The following is a 19,177-nucleotide window of genomic DNA, read 5'->3' as shown; positions in this document are numbered from 1 at the left end:
ATTTTGCTCACGTTTTCACACGTCGTATAATTGATGCAAAAGAACAGAGTAAAACTACGCCCGCAGGAGCGTTCTAGTGGGGATTCACGATTCAACGCTAGCGATGATTAATTGTTCAGGAAAACCGGTTCATTCCAATGTTGAAGAAAAAGCACAGACAGGTTAAATGATGAGAAAGAAAAATGACAATTTCACAAATTCGAACTACGTAAATGGAGATGTTGAAGAGTTTGAAACAAACATTGTTTTTTATTTTCTATATCATATCATACAACAGTTTCATTTTGGTTTTGTGGTTGTGAAATGCAGGAGTTTTTGTGTGGACACACATCGTAACTAATTTTATATCGTTTTGTTATCAACTACAAATTCTGGTTTGTTCATAATGCAACAGTTTTTATTTTCTCTCTAAAGGAACTTAATTTGTGTACTAACCTAGTGGTGATAATACATTTAACTAAAATCTCGATGGTAGAAAGTGATATCAATTTACTCGAGTGATCTTCGAGTTCGTCAACGACCCGAACACTATTTCCGCACCTTAACGTGGGCGGATCGGAAGGCGTCCAATAGGAAGAAGGGAGAAAAATTTCGCTTACTTACTAGTATCATTTCAGTGTATTCTTTTTTGAAAGAAAAATAAAACGTTAGGAAGTACATGCCACTTACATGATAGCTTTGATTTGATTTGTTTTCTTTGCTAGTAATAATAGTATTTTCTTTGACTACAACCAGGACTACAAACATTACTTTTAAACTTATGTTGCAAAAAAACAGCAGGATTAGCGATTATGATTTAGAACGGGTTAGCAGCGGTTTTTCCGCTTCATCAAACGTACGCTGAGAGGTAACAGCTAAGCTGTTGCTGCGCATGTTCAGAGCACCGAGCCCCATTTGCGCAGCATTTGATACTGGTCCATTGTTTTGGTCTGGAATAGGCCGATCGGAGGTCATGAATGTTGGCGACGGCGCGTTGCTCGTTGGTTTGCTGGCCTTCGGTGTTTGCAGATTCGCAGTATCCGCTCCGACGCTGCGATCATCCTCATCCAACGAATGCAGCAACTTTTCCACCTCGTCGTCGATCGGCTCCAACGAGTGATCCCCTAAGCGTTGCGAACGTTCCATCAGCGTGGCCCGCTTAGCAGCTAAGTACAAGTTGCGCTTGATCTGAATGTATACCACCTCAGTCACGGCTTTGACTGTATAATCGGGCAGGAAAATGTGACGCAGCATAGCGTCCATATTCAATGATTGTAGTGATCCCATAATCTGCTGCGATGAATCCACCGGCACATCAACGCCTACGTTTTGCGTCAAAGCCTGTGTACCAAAATAAGTAAAAGGGCCGCTTTCGAAGACCAAATTTTCTCTGCCCACCGTTACTTCTACACGTCCTTCAAGAATAAGTACGAAAAAGTCCGCTGGTTTGCCACGAGTTATAATAAACATGCTGGGGTCATTCTTGTCTTTACCCTTTTGCTTAACATGATGAACAATATCCTGATTAAGTAATCGACGGAGAATAGTTTCCGATACCATATCGGCTTTAAACGCATCTACAGAAGTACTAAGATATTGGAATGTTGCCAGTGTTAACTGCGGTGAAATGCGCAGTCGTTGCGAAGTCCCATCACGCCCCTGAGAAAATACGGCGAAATCTTGACATTTGGCTCGATCACGACGCACCTTTCGACGGTTGTCGGTGAATACATCGGTTTCGTCCATGATTTCCGCCTGGATCAATTCCTCGATGACATCCTCTAGCGTTACCAAACCGATAGTTTCGTAAAATGGATCCCCTTCGCCTTCGTTGTTGACCTGATGTACAAAGGCCATGTGACCTTTGTGTCCCTCCTTAAACTGTTTAAACATCACATCAAGAGTTACATCTTCGAATACGAAATGGCACGGATTCTGATAGAACTCACACAGCGTCTTAAGTTGTGTATTATCGTCCGGGTCGACAAAAGCGAGATCTTTTATGTAAAGCAGCGTTACAATATTCTTGCGTTCGCCTTCGTAGACTGGAATACGAGAGAAACCTGATTTCATAATTTCGGTGATGGTTTCAAAATCTAGCACTGCATCCAACGATAACATAAAAGCATCCTCAATACGTGTCATTACATCCTCAACAGTTTTCTTGCGCAGCTCAAGCACTCCAGAAATCACGTTGACCTCGTCTTTGTCTAGGTCGTTGATATCGGTGGTCACTTTGACCAACTCTTTTAGGCGCTCGCGATTGTAAAAGTTGCCGATTTCCTCACCTAGGATATAATCAAGCACCTTCGAAGTTGGATAAGCTAACGGCGCTGTTATCACCATCACAGCCTTAGTGATAAGAATAGTTTTCGCTCCGACGGCCAGTCCATGTCTTGAGCAAATTGCTTGCGGTGTTATCTCGCCAAAAATTACGATAGCAATCGTAGAACAAAGGACCGCGACAAGCCCAGAAGTTAAACTGTCCAGCAATATAGTGAATGTGGAATTTACTAGGACATTACCTAGTAGAATACTACACAGTAGGAAGTTTCCATGATCGCGAACTGGTTGAATAGCTCTTGCATAGCGCTTTTCCTCTTCCGTGCCAGTGTTGCATAAAATTTTCAGATCGGTACGATCCAATGACATAAGACCGAGATTCAATCCAGAGAATAAAGCCGAAAACATTAGACAAGTTCCAATGATTATAAGCGAGGCCCACAAGGGCAGATAAGGTTCATAACTTGTTATACGCATCCATGGATCTTGACCTTGATGAATGAACGGTTCAACCATTTGAGCTGACTGCTGCCTGTCGTCTCTAGTGTTCGAGTCATATTTAGCGCAAATGTAAAAATAATTTCCTTCGATGGGCAACGGAAACTCAACTTTAATCAACGCTGTATTATCAAAGGCCGATCCAGGTACTACATGAAAAATTCTGGTTACTGGCACCAAACAAGATCCGCCAAAAACATTGGGCTCCTGAGTGAAAACCACCACCGTCTCTTCACTTAACCCTTGCCCAAACAGGCGCAATGTGACGGTTGAATGGCTTAAAACAGAAGGAACAGCATCGTCGTCAAATGTCGGCTCCTTATCTGCATGCTCGACACGAAAGCCAAATATTACCAAATTTTTACCAAACGATCCACCGCTTGGGAGTTGATTTTCTCGTTTCCTTCCATCAATACTGCGCGCTAGACGACGATCACTGGACCCACCTTGTCGCATACCACCCGCACCATTCCCATCAGCCACTATCAAAGACGACAGAGGCGAATAAAATAAATTGTTTTGCTTTGCATCAGCAATACACACACCAGCTATCGATGATCCTTCATCAATTCCAACGTTCAGCCAATTCTGCTGATGAGCGAAAAATTCTACCGACACCAGCAAATGCGTATCGTTTCGATCGACGATACGAGCCCTTCCATCGTTATAGTGTGTGATCTGCTTCCAGCAGTCTTGTTCATGCGACACTATCTTTACCAGCAGCTCTTCGTCACTTTTCAATTGAAATCGGGTCAAACTGCTCCACCTCCCGTCCTGCTGCTGGTAGGAAATCGCTAGTAAATGCTGATATGGTAGCAGGTTATCTATGTCCACTAGCGAATCACTTTCGTCTCTGGTTACAGAACCTTTTTTTTCATCGCCCTCACTGAGTACCGCAGCTGCGACAGATTCGTCGAAGGTTTTCACTAGAACTATTAGCACAATAGCTAGTCCAATCGAACAATGTTTCTTTCTTCCCGATACACTTCTAGCTCTCGGCATATTTATTTTCCACAAAACATAAACGGCTACGGCTACACTGCAGAGGAATGTTCGCTATCGCGTATTTTATCTTCAATCCAAAATTAGTGCTCTCGCTTCGAGGTGATTCACTCTTTTGTTGTGACTTTGGTTTCAATGTTCGATCCACGGCACAGCAGCGATGGCGAAAAGCGTATAAGCGAGAAAAACACTGAGTAATGAGTGCACATCCAGCGTGCGGTGTGTTTTTGCTGACAGTTGCAATTTCGATTGACATTGACAGGTGATTAAAGCTGGAATCACACTGACCGTCAGCGAACATCATCGGCAACGTATCGTAACGGAACGTCAGTGATGGTCACACGCATTTTCAATGAGCGCATTCCAGCGGGGTGCTATCCCTATCTTAACGAACGGTGTTTGACAGTCGACTTAACGAAGGGCGCTATTTCAAGAAATGCAAGAAATAGCGCCCGTCTGACAGGTAGATTTGCTGCCAACCTTCGAGATGTGCTGAGATGTTGGCAACAAAAACATGGCACCCATCGCAAGCCCCTGGCGCATTCACACGAGTGCCTTGACGTTCTGTGATGTGACGTTCCGGACGCGTGTGAATGCTGTGAACACAGAGAACAGACATCCAAGCGAAAGGTCCCCACTTGGATAAAACTAATGTCAAATTAGTTGAGAAACTATAGTGATGATGTCGCTAAAGGCGCAAAAAATTCTACACTAAACTCACAACAGCTAGCATCTGGCGCTAGCATAACGCTTATCCAACTTTCCACGAGCGATAATGGCGGTTATTGAGCACAAGTGGGCAAAATCTTTTGACATTCATTGGAGGAGCGTCGAGTTCGCCCTGACGGAGTTACTATGGAAACATCCATGATTGTTTGTTGTTCGAATCAAGGTTCGAATGTAAAAATGTAAACATTGTTCAATTTTGCAGATCAGCTAAAGAGGAACATAATTGAACGGACAACAAGTTTTATGAATTGTGGCTTCGCAGTTATCGGATATTTCAGAGAGAATGGCCAAATACGCAGCGAAAAGTTTCTTATCAAAACGAGACGCTGTTCGAGAGCAAACTTGGCAACGGTTCGACTAATATGAAGTTCAATGTTCACGTTTGCCTCTGAGGGCATTCGAATGTTTAATTCGCACGTTTGTAGAAAGTATCCTGAGCCGGTGCTTTCAGGAAATTATGGCCACAAACCACTACAAAAGTTTGAATCCGTTCAATTATGTTCCACTTCAGCTGATCTGCAAAATGAAACAATGTTTATATTTTTACACTCGAACAACAAACAATCATGAATGTTTCCATAGTAACTCCGTCAGGGCGAACTCGACGCTCCATCAATGAATGTCAAAAGATTGTGCCCACTTGTGCTCAATAACCGCCATTATCGCTCGTGGAAAGCTGGATAGTCCATATATTATCAATTTCCCACCCTTTCGTACGCGATGAATTATAACCGTCGCGGGCGAAACCGTCGCCAGAATCGCCGCGGGGGCAAATATCGTTTATTTTGTCAAGTAAATCAATAGCTTACGTGCTAGACAAGCATAATATATACTTATAACTTACATACAGCCAAGCAAATTCTCTCTGCGACGATTTCAAGCTATCAAAAAAGTGAGCAGCGCGTTTTGTTACCAAAGAAACGGACAATATACTAGCGCCAAAGGAGCCAAAGGTTGTCAGTGCGCAAATCAAATGAATCATTCAGTTGGGAAACTATAGTGGTGGTGACGCTAGCATATTAGGTGATTTTAATTCGAAATTTTATCGAAGAATTCCCGAAAAATTTGTTCCTGAATGGATGTCTGTTCTCTGTGGTTGAGTCCAGCAAAAAGTAACCCTCACTCGTTTTGTATTTGTTTACATTTTTGCAAAATTTTTACTCGATTGCCTCTATCCAGCTTTCCACGAGCGATAATGGCGGATATTGAGCACAAGTGGGCACAATCTTTTGACATTCATTGGAGAAGCGTCGATTTCGTCCTGACGGAGTTACTATGGATACATTCATGATTGTTTGTTGTTCGAATGTAAAAATGTAAACATTGTTCAATTTTGCAGATCGCGATGACGGCATTGAAAAAGATTTCGTAGGCTGCTCGCACTTACAGAAAATCTCATGCCGAACTGTCAACGTGTGCGTGATGACAAAAGCAAAAATACTTCCCTTTCTTTTTTTCTCACGCAAAACCCTGAACAATATCAGCAACACCGTCATAGACACGGGAATGACACTTCTAATACCAACCTGTACAAAAAAAACGTAACCAACATAGAGCGGGCCCAAGCTGACAGGTTCATAGATGGGCTCAAGCTGACAACCGAGTCGGATGTGTAAATTGTTAAATTTTGTTAGTTTTAGTTTGATTTTAGCCAAGGTTTTAGCATTAGAGTGACTATATACAGAGTGGCGACAATGTCAAAATTGGAATAATAATTATCTGCCAGTGTCATTCCAATCGAGCAGACGACCTATCCAACGCGTATGCAGGAAAGAGAAAGAAAAACCTTGGAAAAACCGCATTGCATACATTTGGGATGACTTGTCGCCACTCTGTATCACTTAGCTAATGCCAGGCAGGCAATTGATGCGAAATACGCAAGGGAATGCTCCATTAACGAGAGCAGCGAGTACAACATCGAACAAAGAAACTCGATGTTTTGCTTTTTTCTTTTTTTTCTCGCTATGTTACTGCATTGAAATTTGACACTTTTGGAAGCGTTGACAGTTTTGGAAGCGCGATGTTATCCTCTGACAAATACATAGCAAGGGATAGCACAGCGCATTCCCTCGGAAATACGTTAAACTGTGAAAATTTATTCGTTTTGTGAAATCGTTTTGCCTTTGCCGCCTTTTTCATATGAGCAACGAAAATGTGACGTCATATCAGCCCCCTGGTCATAGCGATATAGACCAAATCATCATACCGTCAATTGACAGATACTGGCGCCCTTGTTTACATTTTGGAAAACTTTCCTTCCCGTTTATAGCGAATGTAGCGTGTGTTTTAACATTTTACAGGCATAATGGCTTTTAAATTTAGTCCTAATTCTGTTTAAACTCGGTTTAAATAACAAACTTGCCGTTTAAACGGCTGAAACTTTTTTGGACTCTGCGGTCTGTTTGTAAACAAGGGCGCCAGTATCTGCCAGATGATGTCACCTTGATTTGGTCTATAGACCAAATCATCATACCGTCAATTGACGGATACTGGCGCCCTTGTTTACATTTTAGAAAACTTTCCTTTCCATTTATAGCGAATGTAGCGTGTTTTTTAACATTTTACAGGCATAATGGCTTTTAGATTTAGTCCTAATGCTGTTTAAACTCGGTTTAAACAACAAAATTGCTGTTTAAACAGTTGAAACTTTTTTGGATTCTGCGGTCTGTTTGTAAATAAGGGCGCGAGTATCTGCCAGATGACGTCATCTTGATTTGGTCTATTAGCGAATCTAGAGTGACTATATACAGAGTGGCGACAATGTCAAAATTGGAATGATAATTATCTGTCAGTGTCATTCCAATCGAGCAGACGGCCTATCCAACGCGTATGCAGGAAAGAGAAAGAAAAACCTTGGAAAAACCGCATTGCATACATTTGGGATGACTTGTCGCTACTCTGTATATAGTCACTCTAAGCGAATCAATAGACCAAATCAAGATGACGTCATCTGGCAGATACTCGCGCCCTTATTTACAAACAGACCGCAGAATCCAAAAAAGTTTCAACTGTTTAAACAGCAATTTTGTTGTTTAAACCGAGTTTAAACAGCATTAGGACTAAATCTAAAAGCCATTATGCCTGTAAAATGTTAAAAAACACGCTACATTCGCTATAAATGGAAAGGAAAGTTTTCTAAAATGTAAACAAGGGCGCCAGTATCCGTCAATTGACGGTATGATGATTTGGTCTATAGATATAAACGTCAACAGCTCAGAAAAATAAACATTCCTAACTGAAATCGCAGGTTTAAAACTAAAGCAGCATGGAAAGTAGCTGAGCTTAGCTTGGGTAAGCAAGAATTATTAGGCACTTTTTTAAAGATATTGTAGCTTGAGAATAAAATGAGACCACTGCTCGAAATTTGTGTTGATTCTTTTGAATCGGCTATGGCTGCCATACGGGGAGGAGCAGACCGACTCGAGCTTTGCGCTGCCTTAAGTGAAGGTGGTTTAACGCCTTCCATTGGACTCCTCTGTGAAATACGTGACTATCTTGGTCGTGAAGCCACCAATCGCGAGCTACCGAAGCTATACGCAATGATACGCTGTCGCCGAGGTAGCGATTTTTGCTATAGCGAACCGGAAATGCGAATCATGATACACGATCTAAGACTTCTCGCTGAAGCTGGAGCCGATGGCTTTGTTTTTGGAGCACTAACCGACGGCGGGCAGATTCATCGTGAGCACTGCCAGCGAATAGCTGCCGAAGCACTGATTGCTAAGAAACCGTTGACATTCCATCGAGCTTTCGATTGTACGAATCGTGAGCGAATGGCTGATACTTTGGAAGTCCTTGCCTCGCTAGGTTTCAGTACGGTTTTGACCAGTGGGTTCGAAACGACTGCACTGGCCGGCGTGGAAGCCATTGCTCGAACCATCGAATTGGCTGCAGAAATTGAAGCTGTAAGTTTATATCAGATTCCTTTTTATATTTTATGTTGTTTTTCCAATGCGTTGTAGAAGCACGGCACATCAATTGGGATTATGCCTGGATCGGGCGTTAGTCCGAGTAATGTGCGGGAGATAATAGAGAAAACCAAATGCACGGCAATTCACGCCTCAGCTAGGTCTGTAAAAAGATCGAACCAACTGATTTCCCTGTCAATGGGTGGAGGCACTGCTGATAGTGAAGGATTGATGGTTTGCGATGAAACCATTGTTCGGGATATTAAAAAGATAGCAGATGCATAGTTTTCCTTTTTTAGCCAAAATACAACAATGGGAAATCATAGTAATTACAAATTAGTATAAACATGGTACAAATTACAAAAAATTCTATTATTTAATTAGTTTGATTGCATCACTTTTCCACTTATTGTTCTGTAAAGACAAAAAGACGGTTAACCTGTCTCTGAACATACTAATAGTAAGAAATCTATTTACCATTGTTTTGAGTGCGTTTTCAGCATAAAACCTTTCGCCCGTACCGGCTCCCAAAGAATCGCGATAATTTTCAAGCTCTCCTCGATCCTTTAAGGCTACCAGTGCGTCGACAATTCCTTTCTTTGCATTAACCTTCCTGGCTAGTGCTAGTCGGCGCTGAGCGTCATCTACCTTAGCGAGAAAGTTAGTAAGTACTGGTTCAGGAGCATGCAGGGCAAACAGCCGCAGAATTGTTTTATCCAATGGGATATGCACGTTGAACGACTTCTGCTTCAAATTAAGCCACGCTTTCTTTTCAAAAATGTGCTCAAAATCGAGCCAAGCCTGACGCTGAGCACGTTCATTCAAAGCGATCCACTCCAGTTGCGACTGGGACACCTGATGACTTTCGGCTAATTTGAACGGATTTTCGTTAGTCTGCAGCGACGTATCACCCCATTTGTAACTACTGCAAACGCAGAACAGGGTCTCCAGAACGGATCGATCTAAAATGGAAACCGTGGAGCCCGTGCTAACCGAATGTTGTTTGGCTATTTGAAACTCTGCAATTTACGTTTGTTTAAATTGAATTTTTTTTCCATATTTTGCATTATTTTTCGCACTTACCAATAAGATTGATGTAGTTTGTTACTAGTTGAGCATAAAAGCTGTTTGCACCGGGCTGCGAGAAGTAATCAGCGCTAATCTTTTTCAGCCTTTGTCGCTTAAATTCGATGTTGGTCGTACTTCGAACATAAATCGAAAATTGCAGTAGCTGAAAATGTTTTAAAATAAAAAAGCATACAGAAATAATCTATATCTATTAATCGAATTAGAAAATGTTTGTTGTGATTTCATGATTTTTAATCTTTACTGGTATCGTGACAATACTGTATCATCTGTAAACACTTACGCTTGCTTCGTGATGTCTGCCCAAAAATCTGAAATGAAAAAGAATTGTTTTATTTACATTTATTTTATAGTACTAAATAGGCAGAGGCTCACACTAGTAGGTCAGTACATTCGCTGACCCTCAGCCGAATGGCCATATAGTTGATGTAGTGACTGACAGCTTCAGGGCGAAACTGCAGCAATCTGTAGAACAATTTTTTCTTGAGAGTTTTCTCTAAAAATAGCACCACTTTCAAAATTGCATTCCCGTTTCCGGATGCTATTGCGGCATCCAGGAGATCCTCTTTCTCGCGCAGCGATCGAAACATTTCCAACGAACATGGTTTGCCTAGAATAAGCATGGCCATTGTTGAATCCGTTGAAGGGGCATAGCTGAAATGTTGGAGTTTTTTTCTTAGCAGTTTGACTTCCTCCTCTATGCTAATGCCCTTGGGTAGCGGCACCTCATGGCGAGATTGATCTGCAAGCACTGACGCCAGATCTTGCTCGGAAATTAGTAAGTGTAGCGGGAGCTCACTCTGCGCGCTTGGGTAGTTTACTTCCGACGTGTTATCTTCACTAAACAAACTTCGCCGGTTAGTGCCCGGTACTTCTAGAATGGCCACCTGTAGAATTAAACAAGTATTTTAACCCACTATTATGTGCAATCAATCAACAATTTCTGGACCTCATCGTCGTCAAAATTAAACGACTTATTTGCGGTATCATTCCAATAATCATCATCTTTTGGTTCCATAGTTAATTTTTATTCAAATGCACTGGAGAATGGAAATATGAATCATTTAAGTTTTTCTGTTTTGTTTATTCGAAAACAACTACTCTTGTTAGCTAGCTGTATACTCTGTATACTGTAAACGAGTACGAGAGGAACATAAAGATGCATCGAGATTTGCGACGATTGGAAATTAGAGCACGTTCACATTGCTTTGTTAAGTTTGCCACAGGGGTCATCAGCTGTTCAAACTTCAAAAATGACAGTACCGTTATCTCTCCCTCACCCACATGCATGTTTTGCTGGCATATATTCCATCATTGCCGCGTACGTCCGTACATACAACCTAACAACGCTCGAAAGTCGAGAGGATTTTTTTAAATTTCGAGAAAAAAACATCGTAATCTGGTACGAAAAAAAACCGTAAAAAAGCAGAAATCAATTTATTGATCAGTCGCTGGCATTTGTTTTCAGACATGGTTCGCATTTTGTTCGTTCATCCAGATCTGGGCATCGGTGGTGCCGAAAGGCTAGTGGTGGATGCTGCGCTGGCACTGCAAAGCAAAGGTCATACGGTCAGCTTTCTGACTAATCACCATGATCCGGAGCATTGCTTTGAGGAAACTCGCGACGGCAAGCTGCAAGTGCGGACAGTAGGCGACTGGATTCCAAGAGATATCTTCGGAAAGTGCTACGCCGTTTTTGCGTACGTCCGAATGGTGTATGCGGCATTATATTTTAGCTTGTGTCTATCTAAAGAGGAAAGATTTGATGTGGTATTTTGTGATTTAATTTCACTTGGTATTCCTATTTTTCGGCTTGCCAAATCGAAACCGAAAGTTCTCTTTTACTGCCACTATCCAGACCAGCTTTTGTCCAAACCAGGAAGCTTGCTTAAGAAATACTACAGAATGCCACTGAACTATCTGGAAGAAGTCACCACTGGTCAAGCCGATGGGATATTAGTCAACAGTAAATTCACCAGCCGCGTTTTTAAGGAGACCTTCAAACGAATATCTGTAGATCCGGATATATTATATCCCTCATTGAACACAAAGTACTTCGACGAAACAGTCGTTGCCGAAGAAGATCAAATCATAGGCATTTCACCTGACTGCTTCGTATTCCTTTCGATTAACCGCTACGAGCGCAAAAAGAATCTCAACCTTGCACTGAACGCTTTTCAAAAGTTACAGGAATTGGTAACTTCTCAGGAGTGGAACCGTCTTATGCTCATTATCGCTGGCGGGTATGACGAGCGAGTTCTTGAGAATGTTGAACATTTCGACGAGTTGGAAGAATTAGCCGAAGATATGGGTCTTCGCTCGAAAATAAAATTTCTGCGCTCACCGAACGATCGCGAGAAGCTATTTCTACTGAAACGTGCTCAAGCGCTGGTCTACACACCGGAAAACGAACACTTTGGTATTGTGCCATTGGAGGGTATGTATCTCGGTAAACCCGTGATTGCGGCCAACAGCGGAGGTCCAACAGAAACAATCATTCACGACCAGACTGGATTTCTGTGTGATCCCCAACCGGTTAGCTTTGCCAGTGCTATGGCCAAACTTGTTCGAGAGGACAAAAACTGCGACAGGATGGGTGAGATGGGTCGCAAACGTGTCCAGCAACGGTTTTCATTCGAGGCTTTCAGCACCAAGTTGGATAATATCGTAACTGATTTAGTCACTCGAACACAGGTTGAACCGCGCAAGCAAAAATAGCAAAGACTTGTGTTTCCGCTGTCGAGTTTTCTACTTTTACAGACCATGCGGAATGTAATTAATTGACTGCTTCATCACTTCCTGTCAAGTTTTGGTTAATTTTTTGTGTTGCTATATTTGAATGGAAAGTGATTGTAGGCTAATCATGAAAAAAAAAATTAAAACCATGATATTTTTAAGTGTTAATCAAAAATGATATGCAAATGTTGTGCATTTGTGACTAAAATATCCCCATAAGTTTGCCATTTAGTGCAAACAATGTGTGCTAAAATAGATTCTTAATTGTTTAAAAAAAAACTTTTTCTTACTTCTTTGTATTCTAACAGTTAATGAATCACATTATAGCAGGTTCAGCTTACGCTATCAATCACGCCTGTTTAGAGAACATTACTTCTTTTAAAACTTAATAGGTACAAGAGTCCTGAGAATAATGCTAAAATACTAGAATAGAGAAAATATTGTTAGTTGCGTGCCACTTTCATCGTAGTAAATATTGCATATAATACACATTATAGCCCAGGTTTTAAGACACGTAATTCACACAATTTACTTGATCAGTTATCCGAAGTTCTAGCCAGTCAATTGGCTATAGTCCTTCTAACGTCTCTTTTGTTATGGCTCACAACTCACATATTTAATGGCATCCAAGCAGCAATACCTGCACGAGCGCACTCCAAATGTGTGTCTCCTAGCTACTAGAAATTTCCATAATGCAAGAATCATAACACTTTCTCTGAGTTTGGATGTCCCTCCCCCTTTTATTACCACAGCCACTTGTACTAGCATCGCTTTTCTTTTCGTTAATTGCTAAAGTCGCTTTTCCTTATTTAGTCCCCCCAGGAGCTGAAGAAACTGCCCAGTTAGCTTCGAGGTACGATAGATAGACTAGATAGATTGAATTAGTAGGACCATTGCACTAGCCCCGTAATTGTCCTGTCTTCTTATAGCCGGCTGCGGAACCTGGCGATAAAAATGGGTCAAGTCTGAGAAAGATGTTTAAGCTCAAAGCTTTGATTTGGGCTGAAAAAAAGCCTGTTTTCAACAATAACGATTTCATAAGTCAAACCGAACCAGTTCTGGCAGATAATACATGAACACGGTTTGCCGGACCAACTGACGCGTACGATCAGACCTACTTTGGATCGAGTGATGTGTTCCGTGCGCATCTCGGGGGTATTTTCAAGTCCCTTCATGACGCGGCGAGGTTTGACACAAGGTGACGACTTATTCTGCATGCTTTTCAACATCGCTTTTGAGGTGATCCAAAGAGGGGGCAACGAAACGAGAGGCAACAAAAGTAGCCAATTCTTAGATCGTAGATGACTTTGATTTTATAGCCAAGCATTTTGTGACAGTGAAGAGGAGCTTATATTTTTATGCAGCTTTGAAAAAATGTTCTAAAGACAACACTTTCACGGTGCAGTGTTGTGTAGGGTTTGCAAGGTGCCTACTACTAAAAATCTGCTCCCCTTTTCCTGGACCTCTCCCGGAACTACCGTTAGATTTTGCTTCAGGAGGGAGGACGTACCTTAGAACTCCACCGTTGTCGTTGTTGGCTGCCGCACCCATCAGCTGGGACCTGGGCTACCACTGAGCCCCTCATCTGACTCTAGCTCTGCTATGTCAGGCCCTGTCATTTGCACTTGTTCCAGCTGTTGCAACTCCGTCATCACGTCCGTCACCACCTTAACGACGGTGCTCCGCGCACATTCTCTGCATGATATTGTCGGCGTTCTATTCCAACGACCGCAAGCATCTCACGCCGAGTGGCCTCGAAACGGGGACAGTTAAACAACTCGTACTCCGGAGTTTCCTCAGCGCCGTACAAACGAGACAAAAGAGCGACCCTACCCGTCCATACGTGCGTAGGTATTTTTTATAACACCCGTGACCTAACAGAAATTGAGTAAGGTAATAATTTATCTCACCATCTCTTCTACCGATCTAGGACAAGATGTTCTGGGTCAGCGTATGGGTCCACCTGCCGTGTTGAGCGTGGTCCCATTCCGCCTGCCGTCTCCAGCCTAACTCTGTCTCGAATACCTCTCTCGTTCCTTTGCCTATGACCTCTGCCTCGATATCCTCACCTAGAAGTATGCATAAGGCAATCATGCCTGCAATGACCCCAGTTGTATCCAGCGATATGGTGCGGTACCCGTACGCTACACGCAGTGTCATGAGTCTGAATACTTTGTTTGGGCATGCCTGATTGCGCTTGCTACCCAAAGTTGAGGCCAAAGCCAGTGCACCATACCTAAGCACCGACAAAGCAATGCGCCATCAGATGTCTCTTTCCACCTAGTAGGTCCATAGCCGTTCGACATAATCTTGGACAGCGCAGTAATTGCTGTTGACGCCCTATCATAAGCATAATCCACATAGCTGGTGAAGTTCTGCCTATTGTCAGCCATTACTTCCAGATACTTCACATTACGTTTGGAGACAAAAACTTGTCCCCCTATGATAAATTTGGCCTCTAGGGCTGCGTTGCGGTTGTTGATCATTACCGCTTCCGTCTTGTGGTATGCCAATCGTAGATTGACACCAGCCATTCATCCCTATATTACGTTTATGGTGTCTGATGCCAACATTTCCACCTCTTCGAGAAACTGGCCTACCACCGTTACGACGATATTGCCAGCGAAGCCATGTGATCGCGACCCTAGTGGGCAGTTCGATCCTCAACACCCCATCGTACATGGCATTCCAGAGCGTAGAACCGAGAATCGATCCCTGTGGAACACTCGCTGTAACTTTGTACTTCTTCGCTCCATCAGCCGTGTCATACACTCGCGTCCGGTTTTCGAAGTAGCTTGTAATCTCCTGTAATATCCTCGTCTTATGCAGCGCTAGCGCGATCGCTTCCCAATTAGCGCTGTTACAGGCGTTTTTGACATCGATCGTGACTATGGCACATTACCTGTCGCCCAGCCTCTTCGGTTTCATAGGCTTCTCAGCCCTCTCAATAACAGACTTGGTGGCATCGATAGTGGACTTTCCCTTGCGCAATCCAAACTGCGTCCTTGTCATCCCGGTATCACTTTCCACAACGGGCCTATTTAGGATTACCCGCCCTAGTAACGGTGTTAAGTTGGCAAATCGACCTGTACAATGAGGGGTCCCCTGATGGTTTCTCCGGCTTTAGTAGCGGTACCAGTTTTTGGATTTTCCATAAGTTCGCATGCCTCTTGGCAGTTCTCAAGCGTCTCTCTAAACATATCAGGGTATGCCTAAATATCCGCTTTTAGGGCTTCGTTCGGAATCCTGTCAGGACCGGGCGCTTTCTTCATTTTTAGGCCAATGAATTTCTCATTCGTGACCGAAGTGGGGGTGTCATTCACTTGACCGTACCGGGGTCGAAGGCCACCATACTGGATCGTGTATGGGAATAATCCACAATGGCTTTCAGCTTATGTGGGCAGCTTTCCGGCGAAGTAGATGCACCTGTCATCTTTTTCATCACCACCTGGTAAGCACCACCCCAGGGGTTTGAATCCGCATCACGGCATTTTTGCTGAAACAGGATTTCTCACGGAAGAATTATGCACCCTTTGCCGTAGTTTACGGAGTACAAATTGAAAGCGAAGCGTAGCGAAGCCGTATGAATTGCGAGCTACGGGCACTGCCAGGAGAGCCCATCGTATCGTCGAACACGTCGTAAGAATGCCCAACGACAATGCGGCGGTACCAGAAGCAGAAGGGCCATACGTGCGAAATGACTCAATTAGGTCGACGGCTTGCGACTTGTGAGTTTTCAGATGCCTGGGAAATACCGACGGTTACCCGCCATGGCTTTGACCTGTCGCCAGGAAGGGTTCTCGTCTACAGCCCAGATGTCGCTGGCTAAGCTGCGTCACGATGAGGCTCTGGGTCTACCTCTTCTACGCTGTCATTGCGGATTCCAATCGAGTGCTTCTCTGCAGATGTCGTTCGCTCCTTTGCTCACGGCGTGTCCGATCCACTTCCACCTACGTTCACGAATTTCTGTTGCTTACGGCCGTTGATGACATCGACGATAGAGTTCGTCATTGGATATCCAGTTATCAGGTCACCAGGAATGAATGATATATCGCAGACGCCGGTTAATAAATACCTGCAGTTTTTGCGTAATCTCCGCTGAGATGCACCACGTTTCGCAGGCATACAGCAGTACGGATTTTACGTTTGCCACTCCTGGTCTTCTTGATCCGTGTGGCTATATCAGGCTTGGTACCACTATCGGGCATTGTCTGGCTACCAAGATAGTCTACCTGCTCAACTTGTTGTCCCGCTACTGTGAAGTTGGTGCGATAGTCAGTGTTCACTGACTTAATCTTCGTTTTTGCTATATTGACTGTGAGACCTGCTGCCTGGGAGCTCTCGAAGAGGTCACCTAACTTGCTCTGTACATCGTTTCGGCAGGCAAGACAATGTCATCGGCTAGGTCCAGGTCATTTAGCTGCTCCATCGTTAGACGATTCCAAGGCAATCCTCAATTCGGTCAATTGCTCCAACTAATATCTCATCCATAAGGATGAGAAACAGAAGCGGGGATAAAATTCAGCCCTGTCTCACACCAGCAGTAACCCTTATGGAGTCGGACAAGACGCCGTTTTGCAAAACCTTGTACGAGAATGCCTCGTACTGAGCCTCGATGAGATGGACTAGCTTATCTGGAACTCCTCTACGCCCAAGAGTGCAGTCTTGATGGCCGCTTCAATTTCATCCAGCGATGGCGCTTCCGAATTAACGCGGTTAATTCGACGAACTGTTGGCGTCACACGCTGGTGGCTTTGTAGGTCTCTGGCATTTGAAATTCGGAAGAGTTGTTCAAAATGTGCAATCCATCGTTTAAGCTTAAGCCGTTCTGTACGGTCAGTCAGTAGCTGACCATCTCTGTCCTTTAGCGGCATCTTTGTATTCATCCTGACACCACTAAGGCGGCGAAAAATATCGTACAACAAACAAATATCACAATTGGAGGCAGTGGTTTCTCCTTGTTTGGCTAGGGAGTTAGTCCAGGCTCTCTTGTTCCGCCTACAAACTCGTCTGACAGCCCTCGCCAGTTCGGCGTAGCGTTGACGGGTAGTTATCTTAGCCAATCTGGTTCGCGCTCGCTCAACCCTGGCTTTCGTCTCTCGGCGAGTATCATGCGGGATTTCGTGAGGATTGCTCCATGATGGATCAGATGTTTACCCCACGTCAGTTATTAGACAAATTCCGGGAGTACAACTTGCAGACTCATCTGTTTGTGGACTTTAAGGAGGTATACGATTCAGTTAAACGAAATGAGCTGTGGCAGATAATGCTGGAACATGAGTTTTCCAACAAAAGTGGTTACGCTGATTCGTGCAATGCTGGATGGGTAAAAATCATGTATTCTTTTATGACGTTGGATGGACTGAAGCAAGGCGATGCACTGCCTGTCCTGGAAGGTGCACTACGAAGAGCAAACGTGGAAAGGAACGGGACTACCATCATGAAATCTAACATGCTTTTTGGTTTTGCGGATGACGTCAATATCATCAGAATCAACCGCAGTAGAGTAGTGGAAGAGGTCTTTAGGCCTTTTATATGACAAGCAGCTAGACTGGGACCATCAACACCGCCTAAACGAAGTACACGGTCCAAATAGTATTAATACCAAGGTGAAACTGGGCTGGTAAGGATATGAAGTAGTGGTGGATTTCATATACCTTGGTACGCTCGTGACATGTGACAACGATGATAAGCCGCGAAGTAAAACGACAAATTACAGCTGTGAATTGGATTTGCTACGGATTACGTAGCCAGCTGTAGTCCCATAGTTAACAAATTCGCACAAAACTGCTGCTCTACAGAACGCTTATCCTTCCGGTGGCCCTTTACGGACATGAATCATGAACGCTGAAGAAGGCTAATCGATGAGTTTTTGATCGTAAAATTCTGTGATCTATCCTTGGTGGCAAAATGGAAAATGGAGTGCGGCGCAGACGCATGAACCACGATCTGTATCAAGCATACAAATATGCCGATATGCACCCTGTTCCTCTTCGGTGGAACAAGCAAAATGGACTGTAGGGCTTCTGTCGGAACAAGCAAACAAGGCGACGGAATAAGGATTCCTGATGGACAGCTTGCCTTCACATGATCACTACTTGCAGAGCACTAGGTTGCTTCTGCAGACTCGCTGGGTTGGAAACACTTGCACTAGAGTCAGGACTAACACTGTTCTTCACTTTTGGACTACATTGCTAGTAAAACACTGGTAATGGTTATCGAATATAAACGCGGTATATTTCACTTCAAACTTAAACTCTAACGTACAAGGAGGGCTATCTTAACCTAAAGTGCACAAGTCGCACACAAATACCCCCACCACTCGTGTTCGATGTTCCACGGGAGTTCCATTAAATGGGGCAAACTCATGTTGGAGCGAAAACGGCTGCCCAGATAAAGTTCCAACTGGATCGTTGTCGACTAAGCGGGTGCAATACAAATGTCGCATGCATCGGTAAAGCAGAAGGCACGTTGATTATACAGGATAAATGTCGCTCGGGTGGATGTAAACAAATGTCGATAATGCAGAAGCATGATTATCGATGATGCAGAAGCAAGATGGATATCGATAATATTGCGATGATAAAACAGTTAAATTTCCAACTGAAACCTTATTCATTATTTTGAACGGATCTTTATTCCGTTCGACTTGTTTCGAACGAGCTGTTTTGCCCATTTGATTTTACTGGCGGAATGAAGAATACCATCCACCCACTTTCGTTCGAAATACAGAATAGGGGTGATAGTGGAGGTGGTACCATGTGGCAGTCTGCGGTGGGCTGGGCAGGTGCCTAGACGAAAGAGTAGCTCAAAATTATTTTCAGCGAGAACCAGGAAGAGACCGTAGACTTCGGGTAGACCAGGTGGATGTGCGCTGTCAAGGACGATGCACGTTCAGCTGGTGTTCGAGAGGATTGGAGAACGGCACCCCAGAACTGACAAGATCGATAACGGAC

At 43.6% G+C, this 19,177-nt stretch overlaps 4 protein-coding genes across 4 annotated transcripts; 2 read left to right on the top strand and 2 right to left on the bottom strand.

Annotated features, from left to right (window-relative positions):
• Positions 1–274: 274 nt before the first annotated feature.
• On the bottom strand, positions 275–3,890 carry LOC128741622 (unextended protein). Its single transcript, XM_053837569.1, has one exon. It carries the CDS (start codon positions 3,760–3,762, stop codon positions 790–792), a length of 2,973 nt encoding a protein of 990 aa, XP_053693544.1. The 5' UTR covers positions 3,763–3,890; the 3' UTR covers positions 275–789.
• A 3,887-nt stretch (positions 3,891–7,777) lies between these two features.
• Positions 7,778–8,744, top strand: LOC128742665 (copper homeostasis protein cutC homolog). Its single transcript, XM_053839092.1, has 2 exons — positions 7,778–8,396; positions 8,454–8,744. The coding sequence occupies exons 1-2, from the start codon at positions 7,836–7,838 to the stop codon at positions 8,682–8,684; spliced, it is 792 nt and encodes a 263-aa protein (XP_053695067.1). The 5' UTR covers positions 7,778–7,835; the 3' UTR covers positions 8,685–8,744.
• LOC128742664 (vacuolar protein sorting-associated protein 16B) lies at positions 8,685–10,551 on the bottom strand. The gene is made up of 6 exons (XM_053839091.1): positions 10,435–10,551; positions 9,861–10,372; positions 9,769–9,796; positions 9,483–9,630; positions 8,877–9,418; positions 8,685–8,813 (listed from the first exon to the last, which is right to left on the bottom strand). The coding sequence occupies exons 1-6, from the start codon at positions 10,501–10,503 to the stop codon at positions 8,772–8,774; spliced, it is 1,341 nt and encodes a 446-aa protein (XP_053695066.1). The 5' UTR covers positions 10,504–10,551; the 3' UTR covers positions 8,685–8,771.
• Positions 10,552–10,799: 248 nt separating this feature from the next.
• Positions 10,800–12,732, top strand: LOC128742424 (alpha-1,3/1,6-mannosyltransferase ALG2). Its single transcript, XM_053838782.1, has 2 exons — positions 10,800–10,887; positions 10,954–12,732. The coding sequence occupies exon 2, from the start codon at positions 10,956–10,958 to the stop codon at positions 12,201–12,203; it is 1,248 nt and encodes a 415-aa protein (XP_053694757.1). The 5' UTR covers positions 10,800–10,887; positions 10,954–10,955; the 3' UTR covers positions 12,204–12,732.
• Positions 12,733–19,177: the final 6,445 nt, after the last annotated feature.

Source organism: Sabethes cyaneus, chromosome 3 (assembly GCF_943734655.1).
Source record: "Sabethes cyaneus chromosome 3, idSabCyanKW18_F2, whole genome shotgun sequence".
Lineage (NCBI taxonomy): Eukaryota > Metazoa > Arthropoda > Insecta > Diptera > Culicidae > Sabethes > Sabethes cyaneus.
This window is presented reverse-complemented; position numbering and strand designations above follow the sequence as displayed.